The 22,888-nt window shown below is 31.1% G+C and overlaps 1 protein-coding gene across 1 annotated transcript; it reads right to left on the reverse strand.

Moving 5' to 3' along the window:
- Positions 1-3,987: 3,987 nt before the first annotated feature.
- On the reverse strand, positions 3,988-5,271 carry LOC137816887 (uncharacterized). Its single transcript, XM_068620049.1, has 2 exons — positions 4,739-5,271; positions 3,988-4,540 (listed from the first exon to the last, which is right to left on the reverse strand). The coding sequence occupies exons 1-2, from the start codon at positions 5,269-5,271 to the stop codon at positions 3,988-3,990; spliced, it is 1,086 nt and encodes a 361-aa protein (XP_068476150.1).
- Positions 5,272-22,888: the final 17,617 nt, after the last annotated feature.

The following is a 22,888-nucleotide window of genomic DNA, read 5'->3' on the forward strand; positions in this document are numbered from 1 at the left end:
TGGCTCCCGCAAATTCCCTCATGGAGCTCAGCCATTATCCTCGTGCACTTCTCTCCATGTACACATACGAGAAGAGGGTGTGTAAATCCAAACTTGTAGAGCTCGCCGTCAATAAGGGTAAACTTGCTGGAGCTCTTCTTTATCTTTCTGGCCTCTGTTGAGTCAACTGGAAGCACGCCATCCGCAAAAAAGCGTTGGTATGGCGTTATCCACGTGTCTGGCTCGTGGACAGCGCAAACTTGCATCGATCTCACCTCTTTCGCTGGGCGCGCTCTGACCCTCGGCGTCCTCAAAGTTTCTTGCGTTAGGGATCTATGGCTTCTCGCCGTTCTTTCCGTCGATGTGCACACGTGAAGAACCTGGTGGTCTGCCACGAATGCTCGAGGCGCTTTCAAGGTTTCTTGAATGACAGTCCTCTGTCTGCCACCCTTGCCCGAACTGGCGAGCTTGGCTAGCAAGTCAGCTCGGGCATTCTGCTCTCTCGGCACGTGCACCACTTCAAATAAAGCGAAAGATCTCCTTAGCTCTTGCACGTACTCCAAGTAGGCTGCCATCTGCGGGTCCTTGGCTTGGAACTCGCCAGTCACTTGTCCAGTGACCAACAACGAATCGCTCTTGGCCATCAGCACCTTCGCCCCCATTTCCTTTGCCAACAAGATTTCGGCGATCAAAGCCTCATACTCTGCTTGATTGTTGCTTGCTTTGAAAGCAAACCTCAGTAATTGCTCTATCAACACGCCGTTGGGTCCTTCCAAAATGACCCCAGCCCCGCTGCCCAGCTGGTTGGACGACCCATCAACCAAGAGTACCCAACGAAAGTCATCCTTGGCGTTCTGTGCTATTTCGGAGGACAACTCGACCACGAAATCAGCGAAGATTTGCCCCTTGATCGATTCCCTGGGTTCATATTTGATGTCGAATTTCGACAGCTCAACTGCCCACTTCACCATCCTTCCGGCCACATCTGGTTTCTTCAGAACCTTCTGGATTGGCAAATTAGTCATTACCAACACCGTAAAGCTCTGGAAGTAATGGCGCAGTCTTCTCGCCGAGAATACAACCACTAACGCTGCCTTTTCTAGGGCCTGGTACCTCACCTCTGGGCCTTGCAACACTTTGCTAACAAAATAGATGGGCCTTTGGACCTGATCTTGATCCTGGACAAGCACTACACTTATTGCCCTCTTAGTTATGGCAAAATACAGCCTGAGTGGCGTTGCGGCTTGGGGTTTGCATAGAACTGGTGGGCTCGCCAAATATTCTTTGAGCTTCACGAAGGCCTCCTCGCACTCCTTCGTCCAGACAAACCTGTTGTTCCTCTTCAAGCACTGGAAGTATGGGTGGCCCTTCTCCCCACTGGCCGATGCAAATCGAGACAGGGCGGCCATTCGCCCGGTGAGCTGCTGTACCTCCTTTACAATGGCGGGGCTCGTCATCGCCAAAATGGCGGCACACTTCTCGGGGTTAGCCTCGATTCCCCTCTCCGACAGGAGAAACCCCAGAAATTTCCCTGCTTCTACACCAAAAACACACTTATCAGGATTCAGTTTCAGCTTGTACCTGGCTATTGTGATGAACAACTCTTCCAAGTCGGCGACGTGCTTGTCTTTCTCGAGGGATGTCACGACCATGTCGTCGACGTGTGCCTGTACATTCCATCCGAGCATAGGTGCAAGCACCTTGTCCATCAGCCTTTGGTACGTGGCCCCCGCATTCTTCAACCCGAAAGGCATTACCCTGTAGCAGTAGCAGGACCTTTCCGTCATGAAGGCGGTCTTCTCTTCGTCCATGGGGTGCATTTTGATTTGCTTGTACCCCGAGAAGGCATCCAGAAAACTGAGCAGCTTGCACCCTGATGCACTGTCCACCAGGGCGTCTATGCTTGGCAAAGGATAAGAATCCTTTGGGCAGGCCCTGTTCAGGTCTGTGAAGTCGACACACATCCGCCATTTTCCGCTACTCTTCTTGACCAGGACAACATTGGCGAGCCATTCTGGATATTGCATCTCCCTGATGTGCCCTGCTGTAAGGAGTTTTTGTGTCTCTTCTTTGATCGCCTGTCGTTTCTCCTCATTGAACTTTCTCCTCTTTGCAAGAAATTAAAAGAGCTCTTGAAATAAAGTGCACACAACTCAACAATTAAACAAGAATGAACCTAAGACTCATGATACCACATGATGTGATTCCAATAGCCACATAGAGAATGATTCTTGACATTCTTAGGAATCACCTTGAGCTGGACATTATAGAGGCACTTTTCTTAGAGTTGGATCATTGTTCTAAGACAAGAACTCACCAAAAACTAGTACCAAATCCCAAACTCATTTGGATGAACCAAATATTGTCAAATTGAATCAACAAAGAGAATGAAAGCTGGAATGACCGAACAGAATTAAGCAAGTAAACATATGAACCGAACAAAATAGGAATTAAAAACAAAAACAGAACATAGGTGTTGGAAAATGGAAAAACCGAACCAAAACAACTCAAGAACACAAGGCAACATGAACAATTGAAAAAGAAGAAAGGAAGGAGAAGAGAATGCTCATGAAGATGGAAGAATGTTGGATGATCTCGCCACCAGAAGTGTGGAATGCTCCTAGATGAGAGTGATGTCGCCACTTGAGGACTCCAATGATCCATCAAGATAAGACTAGAAAAGAAGGCTCCAAAAGCTCTCCAAAGGTCACTCAAAAATTGAGTAGAGTTTTCTTAGATTAATTCCAATCTGAATTTTACAAAGAGAGCACCTCTATTTATAGCCTAAGGTGCTGAAAATGCAAGCTAAACATTTCAAAAATTCCCTCCTAAAACTAGCTAAAACCGGCGCCTAAAACATGCATCCTTTGGCACCTCCTATTCTACTCCTACACCTATCTACTAATACACCCCCCCTAAGACTCTTAACTAAAGACTAAAAGATGCTTTAACAATAGAGGTTTCTAATGTTTCCCTCTAAGCACCTTCAACAATATTCTTTATTATTTAATACTTGGCCTTGCCCTTCATAGGATGGACTTGGGTTTGGGCTTGGGCTTTGGGCTTGGGCCTCTCTTTATTTTATGTCTTATTTTAATTTTGAGAAGACTAGAAGGAAGAACTTCAAGTGTGATGGTGAATTGCCTCTTCCTTCATTATAAAAAACCACCTTTAGTTGATTCTCATCATGAGGTTTCCTCTCGCTGGCGATCAGCGCCCTTGCGATGCCTGTTTCCTTGGCGGTCTCCGAGCAGTTTCTTTCTCCCTCCAACTGAACGGCGTTCTCGGATCTCGCCTCTATATCCTCCATCGGCACGTCGCCCTCAGCGACCACCTCTAATGCCGTATCCGAAACTCGCCGGGTTTCATGTGCCGACTCCGCGCCAGGGTGAGGCGTTGTGGTTACGTGGCACACAAACCTCTTGTTCTTGAGGCTGTTTTCGTAACACTTCTTCGCCTCCTTTTGGTCAGAGCAAATAGTGATGATCAGACCCTCCACAGACGGCAGTTTGACCTTCATGTTCCTTGTCGAAGGCACAACTCCCGTTCTGTTGAGCGTTGGCCTTCCCACCAGTATGTTGTACGCTGACGGGGCGTTTACGACAAGATACCTGATCTTCTCCGTTCGTGAGGCCAAACCATCAGTGAAGGTCGTCCTCAACTCAATATACCCCCTCACCTCCACTTGATCCCCGGCGAAACCGTACAGGCAGCCCCCATATGGCCTCAGTTGATCGGGGGACAGTTGTAACTTTTCGAAAGTCGGCCAAAACATTACATCTGCTGAGCTTCCTTGGTCGACCAGCACCCGGTGGACAGTCCTTCCCGCCGTGACAAGCGAGATCACAATAGGGTTGTTGTCGTGAGGCACAACGTCCCTAAGGTCCCCCTTGGTGAACGTGATGTCCACGTCGGGTGAGTGATCCTCAAAAATTTCTACTGACATCACTGACCTCGCGTACTTCTTGAGTTGCGACGCAGTGCACCCCCCGCCGGAGAATCCACCGGCTATGGTGTGGATCTCACCGTGAATGGGCACCTCGTGCTGCTGCCCTCCGGTTGGGATCCTGACGCTTGGCCCGCTTGCTTCTCCAGCAAGTAATCCTTCAAAAAACCGCATTTGACCAGCTCGGCGAGCTGGTGTCCCAAAGCCAAACACGAGTTGATAGAGTGGCCAAAACTCTTGTGGAACTCGCACCATGCGTCTGGTTGTGGTCCCAAAACCTTTTCCGTCGTTTTCTCAGGCACCTTGAGCCTGGCAGCAATGTTTGGGATGGCGATCAAATCGGCCAACCCCATTACAAACTCATACCTTGGGGGGCGATTAGTATCTTTGGGTCGCCCTGGCCCCTTGTTCTTATTTTTCTTAGGGTCGTAAGGATGGCGCGTCCTTTGGTCCCTCTTCCCCGCCGCCGCCTCCATTACCCTTTGCGGCTGGACCCTTGCTTGGGCGCGCGGTTTAGCTGGGGCCACGTTTCCCCTCTTCTCGGAGACTTTGCTCTCGGCGGCGATGTGAGCCACCGCACGTCGCCGGATTTCAGCAAACGTGGCGGGGTGACTCCTGATAAGCGACTCACTAAAGGGCCCAGGTTACACACCCTTTTTGAAGGCGTGCACAAACATTTCTTCGTCTTTTCCTGGCAAACGGACTATCTGAGCTCCGAATCTGTTCAGGAAATCCCTCAAGGACTCCCCTTGGTACTACCTTATATCAAACAGGTCGTAAGACACCAATGGTGGCGCCTTGTTCACTATATACTGCTCAACAAACATCTTGGAAAACTGTTGAAATGTGGTAATGTGGCCAGTAGGTATGCTGACGAACAAGTCCAACGCTGTTCCACTCAGAGTGCAGATGAACACCTTACAGTAAACCGCGTCTGAGCCCCCCGAGAGCATCATCTGAGTATGAAACGCCGTGAGGTGGGCTTCTGGGTCCTCCACCCCAGTGAAAGACGCTTTCACCGCCACAGTGTTAGCCGGGACCACCAAGTCCATGATCTCTTGGGAAAATGGCATGGGAAAGCTACGCGGTGGGGATGGGGGTGCAGATCTGTCTCCAGTCGCGCGCTCCTCCCGCTCCTGAAGGGCTTTGCGCAGCTCTTCGTTGATCCTGTTGAGTTCTTCATTCCTAGCTTGCGAGGCTACCAACGCCTCATGCATCCTTTCCTGTTCAGAACGCGATGCAGCCACGTTCTCCTGCAGCGTCCTCATCATGTCCATCACTTGTGTCATGGACACAGCATCCTCGTCTGTTGACGGCGCGACTAAACTGGAGCGTGTTGTCCTCATCTTTTCTCAGCAAACTCAGCAACTCAAAGAAACTCCAAACAAACAGTGAAAACTCCAGGAATCGACTGCGATAGCGAGCAGTCGAGCAGAAACACCAAAACCACAACAAACACGAACTATGGTTGGGAATCACCTTTTATACGGCCCCACGGTGGGCGCCAGATGATCCTGCCAGTTGACCCAGCGCAAGAGCGTTGCCTCGTCACGATCTTCCTCACCAGCTTGACACCACGTGCCCTCCAAGTCCACACCACAGATAGCCTCTCTGAGAACCTGAAAAACACAAGGTGGCGCCTCTGTGGCCGGTGGCGCTCCGACACTCAAGTCAGTGACAAGAACACCCAAAAAACTGAGAGAAAATATGCTCTGTTGGACCGTACGAAAGGCACACAACCCTAGCAGAATGAGCCGTAATGAAAAACGTACCTCTGCAAATTCTGTTAAGTTTACCTTTAAAGCTAGGTTTCTTCTCTCTCCAGGCCGTTATACTTTTGGACGTGTGGCTCGCATCCAACCCTGCACGTGTCACCATCTGGGCTGGGGTCGCAGGTTGTACCCAGCCCTACACGTGTCATCATCTGAGCTAGGATAACTCGAGCGTCATTTCTTTGTTGCTCCCAGCCCTACACGTGTCATCACCTGGGTTGGAGTAACTGATAGCATCCAACCCTACATGTGTCGTCATCTGGATTGGGGCAACCTGAACGTCATTTCTGTGTAGTAACTAGTCACGCGGCTAAGTTCTCTACTCAAGGAGTAAACTAGCACGCGACATGCTCTAGAACACCACCTGACAAGGCGAGTATCGGGTGCAGCAAAGTGCACCATCTCTGTGATATCGCTTGTCGCTTGATGATCCCTCCTTATCACAGCGCCATGCATGTTCTGGCTGAGGAAACCTTGCCTTCAACGAATGTCAACTCTGGGAATCCTGTCACTGATAGGCAAGCTTTCCCCTCAACCCAAATGCCCTTCACGCCCTATGCTGGCGCAACAATCGCCTCACTGGAGTTGTACACTTAAACTTACACTTCTGGGCCTTCATCAGCTTCATGACCGACGACTACACTCAACCCTGAACTGCCCATCTTTCCCTTGCTCACGTGCTCCGCTGAACATGCCTCACATAGTCACGTGCAAGACACGTCATCACACCTGACGACCTGGTCGGTACAAGAAGTGTTTCAATCAATTAATAGACTAAGATTGTAAAAGAAATATTAAACATATCAAAACACAATTTTAAAACATCAAATTGGTTTTCAAAGATATCATAAGTGTTTTCAATCAATTAATAGCGAAAAGAACATGTTCCAAACATTTAGTTAAGTAAAACGCTTGTTTTCGATAGTTAAGATACTTTTAAACTAATATTATACAGAACATTCACTTTCTTATTGTTTCCTAGGTTATAAAACCTTGGATTGTAAATGAAAAAAGTATTAAACATATCAAAACACAATTTCAACACATTAAATTGCTTTTCAAAGATATCTATCATAAGTGTTTCAATCAGTTAATAGACCTTAGATTGTAAAACAAGTATTAAACATATCAAAATACAATTTGAACACATGAAATGGTTTTTCAAAGGTATCATAAGTGTTTGAATCAAGTAATAGACCTCAAATTGTAAAAAATATATGAAAACACAATTTTAACACATGAAATTGTTTTTCAAAGATATTCATAAGTGTTTCAATCAATTAATAGACTAAGATTGTAAAAGAAATATTAAACATATCAAAACACAATTGTAACACATGTAATTGGTTTTCAAAGATATCATAAGTGTTTTCAATCAATTAATAGCGAAAAGAACAGGTTGCAAATATTTAGTTTAGTAATACGCTTGTTTTCGATAGTTAAGATACCTTTAAACTATTATTATACAGAACATTCACTTTCTTATAGTTTCCTAGGTTATAAAACCTTGGATTGTAAATGAAAGAAGTATTAAACATATCAAAACACAATTTAACACATGAAATTGTTTTTAAAAGATATCTATCATAAGTGTTTCAATAAGTTAATAGACCTCAGATTGTAAAAGAAGTATTAAACATATCAAAATACAATTTGAACACATGAAATGCTTTTTCAAAGGTATCATAAGTGTTTGAATCAATTAATAGACCTTAGATTGTGAAAAATATATGAAAACATAATTTTAACACATGAAATTGTTTTTCAAAGATATTCATAAGTGTTTCAATCAATTATCAGACTAAGATTGTAAAAGAAATATTAAACATATCAAAACACAATTTTAAAACATAAATTTTTTTTTCAAAGATATCATAAGTGTTTTCAATTAATTAATAGCGAAAAGAACAAGTTGCAAACATTTAGTTAAGTAATACGCTTGTTTTCGATAGTTAAGATACTTTTAAACTATTATGATATAGAACATTCACTTTCTTATAGTTTCCAAGGTTTTAAAACCTTGGATTGTAAATGAAAGAAGTATTAAACATATCAAAACACAATTTTAACATAAGAAATTGTTTTTCAAAGATATCTATCATAAGTGTTTTAATCAGTTAATAGACCTTAGATTGTAAAAGAAGTATTAAACATAGCAAAATAGAATTTGAACACATGAAATGGTTTTTCAAAGGTATCATAAGTGTTTGAATCAATTAATAGACCTTAGATTGTAAAAAATATATGAAAACACAATTTTAACACATGAAATTGTTTTTCAAAGATATTCATAAGTGTTTCATTCAATTAATAGACTAAGATTGTAAAAGAAATATTAAACATATCAAAACACAATTTTAACACATGTAATTGGTTTTCAAAGATATCATAAGTGTTTTCAATCAATTAATAGCGAAAAGAACAGGTTGCAAGTATTTAGTTAAGTAATACGCTTGTTTTCGATAGTTAAGATACCTTTAAACTATTATTATACAGAACATTCACTTTCTTATAGTTTCCTAGGTTATAAAACCTTGGATTGTAAATGAAAGAAGTATTAAACATATCAAAACACAATTTAACACATTAAATTTTTTTTAAAAGATATCTATCATAAGTGTTTCAATTTGTTAATAGACCTTATATTGTAAAAGAAGTATTAAACATATCAAAATACAATTTGAACACATGAAATGGTTTTTCAAAGGTATCATAAGTGTTTGAATCAAGTAATAGACCTCAGATTGTAAAAAATATATGAAAACACAACTTTAACACATGTAATTGTTTTTCAAAGATATTCATAAGTGTTTCAATCATTTAATAGACTAAGATTGTAAAAGAAATATTAAAAATATCAAAATTCAATTTTAACAAATGTAATTGGTTTTCAAAGATATCATAGGTCTTTTCAATCAATTAATAGCGAAAAGAACAAGATGCAAACATTAAGTTAAGTAATACGCTTGTTTTCGATAGTTAAGATACTTTTAAACTATTATTATACAGAACATTCACTTTCTTATAGTTTCCTAGGTTATAAAACCTTGGATTGTAAACGAAAGAAGTATTAAATATATCAAAACACACTTTTAACACATGAAATTGTTTTTCAAAGACATTCATAAGTGTTTCAATCAATTAATAGACTAAGATTGTAAAAGAAATATTAAACATATCAAAACACAATTTTAACACGTGAAATTGGTTTTCAAAGATATTATAAGTGTTTTCAATCAATTAATAGCGAAAAGAACAAGTTGCAAACATATAGTTAAGTAATACGCTTGTTTTCGATAGTTAAGATACTTTTAAACTATTATTATACAAAACATTCACTTTCTTATAGTTTCCTAGGTTATAAAACCTTGGATTTCACATATAAAGAAGTATTAAACATATCAAAACATAATTTTAACACAAGAATTTGTTTTTCAAAGATATCTAACATAAGTGTTTCAATCAGTTAATAGAGCTTAGATTGTAAATGAAAAATTAAACATATCAAAATACAATTTGAACACATGAAATGGTTTTTGAAAGGTATCATAAGTGTTTGAATCAAGTAATAGACCTCAGATTGTAAAAAATATATGAAAACACAATTTTAACACATGAAATTGTTTTTCAAAGATATTCACAAGTGTTTCAATCAATTAATAGACTCAGATTGTAAAAGAAATATTAAACATATCAAAACACAATTTTAACACCTGTAATTGGTTTTCAAAGATATCATAAGTGTTTTGAATCAATTAATAGCGAAAAGAACAAGTTGCAAACATTTAGTTAAGTAATACGCTTGTTTTCGATAGTTAAGATACTTTTAAACTATTATTATACAGAACATTCACTTTCTTATAGTTTCCTAGGTTATAAAACCATGGATTGTAAACGAAAGAAGTATTAAATATATCAAAACACACTTTTAACACATGAAATTGTTTTTCAAAGATATCTATCATAAGTGTTTTAATCAGTTAATAGACCTTAGATTGTAAAAGAAGTATTAAACATAGTAAAATAGAATTTGAACACATGAAATGGTTTTTCAAAGGTATCATAAGTGTTTGAATCAATTAATAGACCTTAGATTGTGAAAAATATATGAAAACATAATTTTAACACATGAAATTGTTTTTCAAAGATATTCATAAGTGTTTCAATCAATTATCAGACTAAGATTGTAAAAGAAATATTAAACATATCAAAACACAATTTTAAAACATAAATTTTTTTTTCAAAGATATCATAAGTGTTTTCAATTAATTAATAGCGAAAAGAACAAGTTGCAAACATTTAGTTAAGTAATACGCTTGTTTTCGATAGTTAAGATACTTTTAAACTATTATGATATAGAACATTCACTTTCTTATAGTTTCCAAGGTTTTAAAACCTTGGATTGTAAATGAAAGAAGTATTAAACATATCAAAACACAATTTTAACATAAGAAATTGTTTTTCAAAGATATCTATCATAAGTGTTTTAATCAGTTAATAGACCTTAGATTGTAAAAGAAGTATTAAACATAGCAAAATAGAATTTGAACACATGAAATGGTTTTTCAAAGGTATCATAAGTGTTTGAATCAATTAATAGACCTTAGATTGTAAAAAATATATGAAAACACAATTTTAACACATGAAATTGTTTTTCAAAGATATTCATAAGTGTTTCATTCAATTAATAGACTAAGATTGTAAAAGAAATATTAAACATATCAAAACACAATTTTAACACATGTAATTGGTTTTCAAAGATATCATAAGTGTTTTCAATCAATTAATAGCGAAAAGAACAGGTTGCAAGTATTTAGTTAAGTAATACGCTTGTTTTCGATAGTTAAGATACCTTTAAACTATTATTATACAGAACATTCACTTTCTTATAGTTTCCTAGGTTATAAAACCTTGGATTGTAAATGAAAGAAGTATTAAACATATCAAAACACAATTTAACACATTAAATTTTTTTTAAAAGATATCTATCATAAGTGTTTCAATTTGTTAATAGACCTTATATTGTAAAAGAAGTATTAAACATATCAAAATACAATTTGAACACATGAAATGGTTTTTCAAAGGTATCATAAGTGTTTGAATCAAGTAATAGACCTCAGATTGTAAAAAATATATGAAAACACAACTTTAACACATGTAATTGTTTTTCAAAGATATTCATAAGTGTTTCAATCATTTAATAGACTAAGATTGTAAAAGAAATATTAAAAATATCAAAATTCAATTTTAACAAATGTAATTGGTTTTCAAAGATATCATAGGTCTTTTCAATCAATTAATAGCGAAAAGAACAAGATGCAAACATTAAGTTAAGTAATACGCTTGTTTTCGATAGTTAAGATACTTTTAAACTATTATTATACAGAACATTCACTTTCTTATAGTTTCCTAGGTTATAAAACCTTGGATTGTAAACGAAAGAAGTATTAAATATATCAAAACACACTTTTAACACATGAAATTGTTTTTCAAAGACATTCATAAGTGTTTCAATCAATTAATAGACTAAGATTGTAAAAGAAATATTAAACATATCAAAACACAATTTTAACACGTGAAATTGGTTTTCAAAGATATTATAAGTGTTTTCAATCAATTAATAGCGAAAAGAACAAGTTGCAAACATATAGTTAAGTAATACGCTTGTTTTCGATAGTTAAGATACTTTTAAACTATTATTATACAAAACATTCACTTTCTTATAGTTTCCTAGGTTATAAAACCTTGGATTTCACATATAAAGAAGTATTAAACATATCAAAACATAATTTTAACACAAGAATTTGTTTTTCAAAGATATCTAACATAAGTGTTTCAATCAGTTAATAGAGCTTAGATTGTAAATGAAAAATTAAACATATCAAAATACAATTTGAACACATGAAATGGTTTTTGAAAGGTATCATAAGTGTTTGAATCAAGTAATAGACCTCAGATTGTAAAAAATATATGAAAACACAATTTTAACACATGAAATTGTTTTTCAAAGATATTCACAAGTGTTTCAATCAATTAATAGACTCAGATTGTAAAAGAAATATTAAACATATCAAAACACAATTTTAACACCTGTAATTGGTTTTCAAAGATATCATAAGTGTTTTGAATCAATTAATAGCGAAAAGAACAAGTTGCAAACATTTAGTTAAGTAATACGCTTGTTTTCGATAGTTAAGATACTTTTAAACTATTATTATACAGAACATTCACTTTCTTATAGTTTCCTAGGTTATAAAACCATGGATTGTAAACGAAAGAAGTATTAAATATATCAAAACACACTTTTAACACATGAAATTGTTTTTCAAAGATATCTATCATAAGTGTTTCAATAAGTTAATAGACCTTAGATTGTAAAAGAAGTATTAAACATATCAAAATACAATTTGAACACATGAAATGGTTTTTCAAAGGTATCATAAGTGTTTGAATCAATTAATAGACCTTAGATTGTAAAAAATATATGAAAACACAATTTTAACATATGAAATTGTTTTTCAAAGATATTCATAAGTGTTTCAATCAATTATCAGACTAAGATTGTAAAAGAAATATTAAACATATCAAAACACAATTTTAAAACATAAAATTTGTTTTCAAAGATATCATAAGTGTTTTCAATTAATTAATAGCGAAAAGAACAAGTTGCAAACATTTAGTTAAGTAATACCCTTGTTTTCGATAGTTAAGATACTTTTAAACTATTATGATACAGAACATTCACTTTCTTATAGTTTCCAAGGTTTTAAGACCTTGGATTGTAAATGAAAGAAGTATTAAACATATCAAAACACAATTTTAACACAAGAAATTGTTTTTCAAAGATATCTATCATAAGTGTTTTAATCAGTTAATAGACCTTAGATTGTAAAAGAAGTATTAAACATATCAAAATAGAATTTGAACACATGAAATGGTTTTTCAAAGGTATCATAAGTGTTTGAATCAATTAATAGACCTTAGATTGTAAAAAATATATGAAAACACAATTTTAACACATGAAATTATTTTTCAAAGATATTCATAAGTGTTTCAATCAATTAATAGACTAAGATTGTAAAAGAAATATTAAACATATCAAAACACAATTTTAACACATGTATTTGGTTTTCAAAGATATCATAAGTGTTTTGAATCAATTAATAGCGAAAAGAACAGGTTGCAAACATTTAGTTAAGTAATACGCTTGTTTTCGATAGTTAAGATACTTTTAAACTATTATTATACAGAACATTCACTTTCTTATAGTTTCCTAGGTTATAAAACCTTGGATTGTAAACGAAAGAAGTATTAAATATATCAAAACACACTTTTAACACATGAAATTGTTTTTCAAAGATATCTATCATAAGTGCTTCAATAAGTTAATAGACCTTAGATTGTAAAAGAAGTATTAAACATATCAAAATACAATTTGAACACATGAAATGGTTTTTCAAAGGTATCATAAGTGTTTGAATCAATTAATAGACCTTAGATTGTAAAAAATATATGAAAACACAATTTTAACATATGAAATTGTTTTTCAAAGATATTCATAAGTGTTTCAATCAATTATCAGACTAAGATTGTAAAAGAAATATTAAACATATCAAAACACAATTTTAAAACATAAAATTTGTTTTCAAAGATATCATAAGTGTTTTCAATTAATTAATAGCGAAAAGAACAAGATGCAAACATTTAGTTAAGTAATACGCTTGTTTTCGATAGTTAAGATACTTTTAAACTATTATGATATAGAACATTCACTTTCTTATAGTTTCCAAGGTTTTAAAACCTTGGATTGTAATTGAAAGAAGTATTAAACATATCAAAACACAATTTTAACATAAGAAATTGTTTTTCAAAGATATCTATCATAAGTGTTTTAATCAGTTAATAGACCTTAGATTGTAAAAGAAGTATTAAACATAGCAAAATAGATTTTGAAGACATGAAATGGTTTTTCAAAGGTATCATAAGTGTTTGAATCAATTAATAGACCTTAGATTGTAAAAAATATATGAAAACACAATTTTAACACATGAAATTGTTTTTCAAAGATATTCATAAGTGTTTCAATCAATTAATAGACTAAGATTGTAAAAGAAATATTAAACATATCAAAACAAAATTTTAAAACAGAAAATTTGTTTTCAAAGATATCATAAGTGTTTTCAATTAATTAATAGCGAAAAGAACAAGATGCAAACATTTAGTTAAGTAATACGCTTGTTTTCGATAGTTAAGATACTTTTAAACTATTATGATATAGAACATTCACTTTCTTATAGTTTCCAAGGTTTTAAAACCTTGGATTGTAAATGAAAGAAGTATTAAACATATCAAAACACAATTTTAACATAAGAAATTGTTTTTCAAAGATATCTATCATAAGTGTTTTAATCAGTTAATAGACCTTAGATTGTAAAAGAAGTATTAAACATAGCAATATAGATTTTGAACACATGAAATGGTTTTTCAAAGGTATCATAAGTGTTTGAATCAATTAATAGACCTTAGATTGTAAAAAATATATGAAAACACAATTTTAACACATGAAATTGTTTTTCAAAGATATTCATAAGTGTTTCAATCAATTAATAGACTAAGATTGTAAAAGAAATATTAAACATATCAAAACACAATTTTAACACATGTAATTGGTTTTCAAAGATATCATAAGTGTTTTCAATCAATTAATAGCGAAAAGAACAGGTTGCAAATATTTAGTTAAGTAATACGCTTGTTTTCGATAGTTAAGATACCTTTCAACTATTATTATACAGAACATTCACTTTCTTATAGTTTCCTAGGTTATAAAACCTTGGATTGTAAATGAAAGAAGTATTAAACATATCAAAACACAATTTAACACATTAAATTGTTTTTAAAAGATATCTATCATAAGTGTTTCAATTTGTTAATAGACCTTATATTGTAAAAGAAGTATTAAACATATCAAAATACAATTTGAACACATGAAATGGTTTTTCAAAGGTATCATAAGTGTTTGAATCAATTAATAGACGTTAGATTGTAAAAAATATATGAAAACACAATTTTAACACATGAAATTGTTTTTCAAAGATATTCATAAGTGTTTCAATCAATTAATAGACTAAGATTGTAATAGAAATATTAAACATATCAAAACACAATTTTAACACATGTAATTGGTTTTCAAAGATATCATAAGTGTTTTCAATCAATTAATAGCGAAAAGAACAGGTTACAAATATTTAGTTAAGTAATACGCTTGTTTTCGATAGTTAAGATACCTTTAAACTATTATTATACAGAACATTCACTTTCTTATAGTTTCCTAGGTTATAAAACCTTGGATTGTAAATGAAAGAAGTATTAAACATATCAAAACTCAATTTAACACATTAAATTGGTTTTAAAAGATATCTATCATAAGTGTTTCAATTTGTTAATACACCTTATATTGTAAAAGAAGTATTAAACATATCAAAATACAATTTGAACACATGAAATGGTTTTTCAAAGGTATCATAAGTGTTTGAATCAAGTAATAGACCTCAGATTGTAAAAAATATATGAAAACACAATTTTAACACATGTAATTGTTTTTCAAAGATATTCATAAGTGTTTCAATCATTTAATAGACTAAGATTGTAAAAGAAATATTAAACATATCAAAATTCAATTTTAACACATGTAATTGGTTTTCAAAGATATCATAAGTCTTTTAAATCAATTAATAGCGAAAAGAACAAGATGCAAACATTTAGTTAAGTAATACGCTTGTTTTCGATAGTTAAGATACTTTTAAACTATTATTATATAGAAATTCACTATCTTATACTTTCCTAGGTTATAAAACCTTGGATTGTAAATGAAAGAAGTATTAAACATATCAAAACACAATTTTAACACATGAAATTGTTTTTCAAAGATATCTATCATAAGTGTTTCAATCTGTTAATAGACCTTATATTGTAAAGAAGTATTAAACATATCAAAATACAATTTGAACACATGAAATGGTTTTTTAAAGGTATCATAAGTGTTTGAATCAATTAATAGACCTTAGATTGTAAAAAATATATGAAAACACAATTTTAACACATGAAATTGTTTTTCAAAGATATTCTTAAGTGTTTCAATCAATTAATAGACTAAGATTGTAAGAGAAATATTAAACTTATCAAAACACAATTTTAACACGTGAAATTGGTTTTCAAAGATATCATAAGTGTTTTCAATCAATTAATAGGGAAAAGAACAAGTTGCAAACACTTAGTTAAGTTATACGCTTGTTTTTGATAGTTAAGATACTTTTAAACTATTATTATACAGAACATTCATTTTCTTATAGTTTCCTATGTTATAAAACCTTGGATTGTAAATGAAAGAAGTATTAAACATATCAAAACACAATTTTAACACACGAAATTATTTTTCAAAGATATCTAACATAAGTGTGTTCAATCAGTTAATAGACCTTAGATTGTAAATGAAAAATGAAACAAATCAAAATACAATTTGAACACATAAAATGGTTTTTGATAGGCATCATAAGTGTTTGAATCAATTAATAGATCTTAGATTGTAAAAAATATATGAAAACACAATTTTAACGCATGAAATTGTTTTTCAAAGATATTCATAAGTGTTTCAATCAATTAATAGACTAAGATTGTAAAAGAAATATTAAACATATCAAAACACAATTTTAACACGTGATATTGGTTTTCAAAGATATTATAAGTGTTTTCAATCAATTAATAGCGAAAAGAACAAGTTGCAAACATTTAGTTAAGTAATACGCTTGTTTTCGATAGTTAAGATACTTTTAAACTATTATGATACAGAACATTCACTTTCTTATAGTTTCCATGGTTTTAAAACCTTGGATTGTAAATGAAAGAAGTATTAAACATATCAAAACACAATTTTAACATAAGAAATTGTTTTTCAAAGATATCTATCATAAGTGTTTTAATCAGTTAATAGACCTTAGATTGTAAAAGAAGTATTAAACATAGCAATATAGATTTTGAACACATGAAATGGTTTTTCAAAGGTATCATAAGTGTTTGAATCAATTAATAGACCTTAGATTGTAAAAAATATATGAAAACACAATTTTAACACATGAAATTGTTTTTCAAAGATATTCATAAGTGTTTCAATCAATTAATAGACTAAGATTGTAAAAGAAATATTAAACATATCAAAACACAATTTTAACACATGTAATTGGTTTTCAAAGATATCATAAGTGTTTTCAATCAATTAATAGCGAAAAGAACAGGTTGCAAATATTTAGTTAAGTAATACGCTTGTTTTCGATAGTTAAGATACCTTTCAACTATTATTATACAGAACATTCACTTTCTTATAGTTTCCTAGGTTATAAAACCTTGGATTGTAAATGAAAGAAGTATTAAACATATCAAAACACAATTTAACACATTAAATTGTTTTTAAAAGATATCTATCATAAGTGTTTCAATTTGTTAATAGACCTTATATTGTAAAAGAAGTATTAAACATATCAAAATACAATTTGAACACATGAAATGGTTTTTCAAAGGTATCATAAGTGTTTGAATCAATTAATAGACGTTAGATTGTAAAAAATATATGAAAACACAATTTTAACACATGAAATTGTTTTTCAAAGATATTCATAAGTGTTTCAATCAATTAATAGACTAAGATTGTAATAGAAATATTAAACATATCAAAACACAATTTTAACACATGTAATTGGTTTTCAAAGATATCATAAGTGTTTTCAATCAATTAATAGCGAAAAGAACAGGTTACAAATATTTAGTTAAGTAATACGCTTGTTTTCGATAGTTAAGATACCTTTAAACTATTATTATACAGAACATTCACTTTCTTATAGTTTCCTAGGTTATAAAACCTTGGATTGTAAATGAAAGAAGTATTAAACATATCAAAACTCAATTTAACACATTAAATTGGTTTTAAAAGATATCTATCATAAGTGTTTCAATTTGTTAATACACCTTATATTGTAAAAGAAGTATTAAACATATCAAAATACAATTTGAACACATGAAATGGTTTTTCAAAGGTATCATAAGTGTTTGAATCAAGTAATAGACCTCAGATTGTAAAAAATATATGAAAACACAATTTTAACACATGTAATTGTTTTTCAAAGATATTCATAAGTGTTTCAATCATTTAATAGACTAAGATTGTAAAAGAAATATTAAACATATCAAAATTCAATTTTAACACATGTAATTGGTTTTCAAAGATATCATAAGTCTTTTAAATCAATTAATAGCGAAAAGAACAAGATGCAAACATTTAGTTAAGTAATACGCTTGTTTTCGATAGTTAAGATACTTTTAAACTATTATTATATAGAAATTCACTATCTTATACTTTCCTAGGTTATAAAACCTTGGATTGTAAATGAAAGAAGTATTAAACATATCAAAACACAATTTTAACACATGAAATTGTTTTTCAAAGATATCTATCATAAGTGTTTCAATCTGTTAATAGACCTTATATTGTAAAGAAGTATTAAACATATCAAAATACAATTTGAACACATGAAATGGTTTTTTAAAGGTATCATAAGTGTTTGAATCAATTAATAGACCTTAGATTGTAAAAAATATATGAAAACACAATTTTAACACATGAAATTGTTTTTCAAAGATATTCTTAAGTGTTTCAATCAATTAATAGACTAAGATTGTAAGAGAAATATTAAACTTATCAAAACACAATTTTAACACGTGAAATTGGTTTTCAAAGATATCATAAGTGTTTTCAATCAATTAATAGGGAAAAGAACAAGTTGCAAACACTTAGTTAAGTTATACGCTTGTTTTTGATAGTTAAGATACTTTTAAACTATTATTATACAGAACATTCATTTTCTTATAGTTTCCTATGTTATAAAACCTTGGATTGTAAATGAAAGAAGTATTAAACATATCAAAACACAATTTTAACACACGAAATTATTTTTCAAAGATATCTAACATAAGTGTGTTCAATCAGTTAATAGACCTTAGATTGTAAATGAAAAATGAAACAAATCAAAATACAATTTGAACACATAAAATGGTTTTTGATAGGCATCATAAGTGTTTGAATCAATTAATAGATCTTAGATTGTAAAAAATATATGAAAACACAATTTTAACGCATGAAATTGTTTTTCAAAGATATTCATAAGTGTTTCAATCAATTAATAGACTAAGATTGTAAAAGAAATATTAAACATATCAAAACACAATTTTAACACGTGATATTGGTTTTCAAAGATATTATAAGTGTTTTCAATCAATTAATAGCGAAAAGAACAAGTTGCAAACATTTAGTTAAGTAATACGCTTGTTTTCGATAGTTAAGATACTTTTAAACTATTATGATACAGAACATTCACTTTCTTATAGTTTCCATGGTTTTAAAACCTTGGATTGTAAATGAAAGAAGTATTAAACATATCAAAACACAATTTTAACACAAGAAATTGTTTTTCAAAGATATCTATCATAAGTGTTTTAATCAGTTAATAGACCTTAGATTGTAAAAGAAGTATTAAACATATCAAAATAGAATTTGAACACATGAAATGGTTTTTCAAAGGTATCATAAGTGTTTGAATCAATTAATAGACCTCAGATTATAAAAAATATATGATAACACAATTTTAACACATGAAATTGTTTTTCAAAGATATTCATTAGTGTTTCAATCAATTAATAGACTAAGATTGTAAAAGAAATATTAAATATATCAAAACACAATTTTAACACATGAAATTGGTTTTCAATGATATCATAAGTGTTTTCAATCAATTAATAGCGAAAAGAACAAGTTGCAAACATTTAGTTAAGTAATACGCTTGTTTTCGATAGTTAAGATACTTTTAAACTATTATTATGCAGAACATTCACTTTCTTATAGTTTCCTAGGTTATAAAACCTTGGATTGTAAATGAAAAAAGTATTAAACATATCAAAACACAATTTTTACACATTAAATTGCTTTTGAAAGATATCTATCATAAGTGTTTCAATCAGTTAATAGACCTTAGATTATAAAAGAAGTATTAAACATATCAAAATACAATTTGAACACATGAAATGGTTTTCCAAAGGTATCATAAGTGTTTGAATCAAATAATAGACCTCAGATTGTAAAAAATATATGAAAACACAATTTTAAAACATGAAATTGTTTTTCAAAGATATTCATAAGTGTTTCAATCAATTAATAGACTAAGATTGTAAACGAAATATTAAACATATCAAAACACAATTTTAACACATGAAATGGGTTTTCAATGATATCATAAGTGTTTTCAATCAATTAATAGCGAAAAGAACAAGTTGCAAACATTTAGTTAAGTAATACGCTTGTTTTCAATAGTTAAGATACTTTTCTACTATTATTATACAGAACATTCACTTTCTTATAGTTTCCTAGGTTATAACACCTTGGATTGTAAACGAAAGAAGTATTAAACATATCAAAACACAATTTTAACACATGAAATTGTTTTTCAAAGATATCTATCATAAGTGTTTTAATCAGTTAATAGACCTTAGATTGTAAAACAAGTATTAAACATATCAAAATACAATTTGAACACATGAAATGGTTTTTCAAAGGTATCATAAGTGTTTGAATCAATTAATAGACCTTAGATTATAAAAAATATATGATAACACAATTTTAACACATGAAATTGTTTTTCAAAGATATTCATTAGTGTTTCAGTCAATTAATAGACTAAGATTGTAAAAGGAATATTAAATATATCAAAACACAATTTTAACACATGAAATTGGTTTTCAATGATATCATAAGTGTTTTCAATCAATTAATAGCGAAAAGAACAAGTTGCGAACATTTAGTTAAGTAATACGCTTGTTTTCGATAGTTAAGATACTTTTAAACTATTATTATGCAGAACATTCACTTTCTTATAGTTTCCTAGGTTATAAAACCTTTGATTGTAAATGAAAAAAGTATTAAACATATCAAAACACAATTTTAACACATTAAATTGCTTTTGAAAGATATCTATCATAAGTGTTTCAATCAGTTAATAGCCCTTAGATTATAAAAGAAGTATTAAACATATCAAAATACAATTTCAACACATGAAATTGTTTTTCAAAGGTATCATAAGTGTTTGAATCAAATAATAGACCTCAGATTGTAAAAAATATATGAAAACACAATTTTAAAACATGAAATTGTTTTTAAACATATTCATAAGTGTTTCAATCAATTAATAGACTAAGATTGTAAACGAAATATTAAACATATCAAAACACAATTTTAACACATGAAATGGGTTTTCAATGATATCATAAGTGTTTTCAATCAATTAATAGCGAAAAGAACAAGTTGCAAACATTTAGTTAAGTAATACGCTTGTTTTCAATAGTTAAGATACTTTTAAACTATTATTATATAAAACATTCACTTTCTTATAGTTTCCTAGGTTATAACACCTTGGATTGTAATGAAAGAAGTATTAAACATATCAAAACACAATTTTAACACATGAAATTGTTTTTCAAAGATATTTATCATAAGTGTTTCAATCATGTTATAGACCTTAGATTGTAAAAGAAGTATTAAACATATCAAAATACAATTTGAACACATGAAATGGTTTTTCAAAGGTATCATAAGTGTTTGAATCAATTAATAGACCTTAGATTGTAAAAAATATATGAAAACACAAATTGAACACATGAAATTGTTTTTCAAAGATGTTCATAAGTGTTTCCATCAATTAATAGACTAAGATTGTAAAAGAAATATTAAACACATCAAATCACAATTTTAACACATGAAATTGGGTTTCAAAGATATCATAAGTGTTTTCAATCAATTATTAGCGAAAAGAACAGGTTGCAAACATTTAGTTAAGTAATACGCTTGTTTTCGATAGTTAAGATACTTTTAAACTATAATTATACAGAACATTCACCTTCTTATAGTTTCCTAGGTTATAAATCCTTGGATTGTAAACGAAAGAAGTATTAAACATATCAAAACACAATTTTAACACATGAAATTGTTTTTCAAAGATATCTATCATAAGTGTTTTAATCAGTTAAAAGACTTTAGATTGTACAAGAAGTATTAAACATATCAAAATACAATTTGAACACATGAAATGGTTTTTCAAAGGTATCATAAGTGTTTGAATCAATTAATAGACCTCAGATTATAAAAAATATATGATAACACAATTTTAACACATGAAATTGTTTTTCAAAGATATTCATTAGTGTTTCACTCAATTAATAGACTAAGATTGTAAAAGAAATATTAAATATATCAAAACACAATTTAACACATGAAATTGGTTTTCAAAGATATCATAAGTGTTTTCAATCAATTAATAGCGAAAAGAACAAGTTGCAAACATTTAGTTAAGTAATACGCTTGTTTTCGATAGTTAAGATACTTTTAAACTATTATTATGCAGAACATTCACTTTCTTATAGTTTCCTAGGTTATAAAACCTTGGATTGTAAATGAAAAAAGTATTAAACATATCAAAACACAATTTTAACACATTAAATTGCTTTTGAAAGATATCTATCATAAGTGTTTCAATCATTTAATAGACCTTAGATTGTAAAACAAGTATTAAACATATCAAAATACAATTTGAACACATGAAATGGTTTTTCAAAGGTATCATAAATGTTTGAATCAAATAATAGACCTCAGATTGTAAAAAATATATGAAAACACAATTTTAAGACATGAAATTGTTTTTCAAAGATATTCATAAGTGTTTCAATCAATTAATACACTAAGATTGTAAACGAAATATTAAACATATCAAAACACAATTTTAACACATGAAATGGGTTTTCAATGATATCATAAGTGTTTTGAATCAATTAATAGCGAAAAGAACAAGTTGCAAACATTTAGTTAAGTAATACGCTTGTTTTCGATAGTTAAGATGCTTTTAAATTATTATTATACATGTTCTCGAACTAGTTTGGGGAGTGGGAGAACTATTGTCTTCAGATGTCACTTTGTCGGTCGTGTCTCACGCTCTTCTTTCTATCTTCCTCGCCGAACGGCTCCTCAGACTGGTGGGGTACCTGCAGATGGCACTCCAACGCTCAAGTCAGTGGGGTATCGTATTCGGATGGTTTGAATACTGTA

This window comes from Phaseolus vulgaris, unplaced genomic scaffold, assembly GCF_000499845.2.
Source record: "Phaseolus vulgaris cultivar G19833 unplaced genomic scaffold, P. vulgaris v2.0 scaffold_12, whole genome shotgun sequence".
Lineage (NCBI taxonomy): Eukaryota > Viridiplantae > Streptophyta > Magnoliopsida > Fabales > Fabaceae > Phaseolus > Phaseolus vulgaris.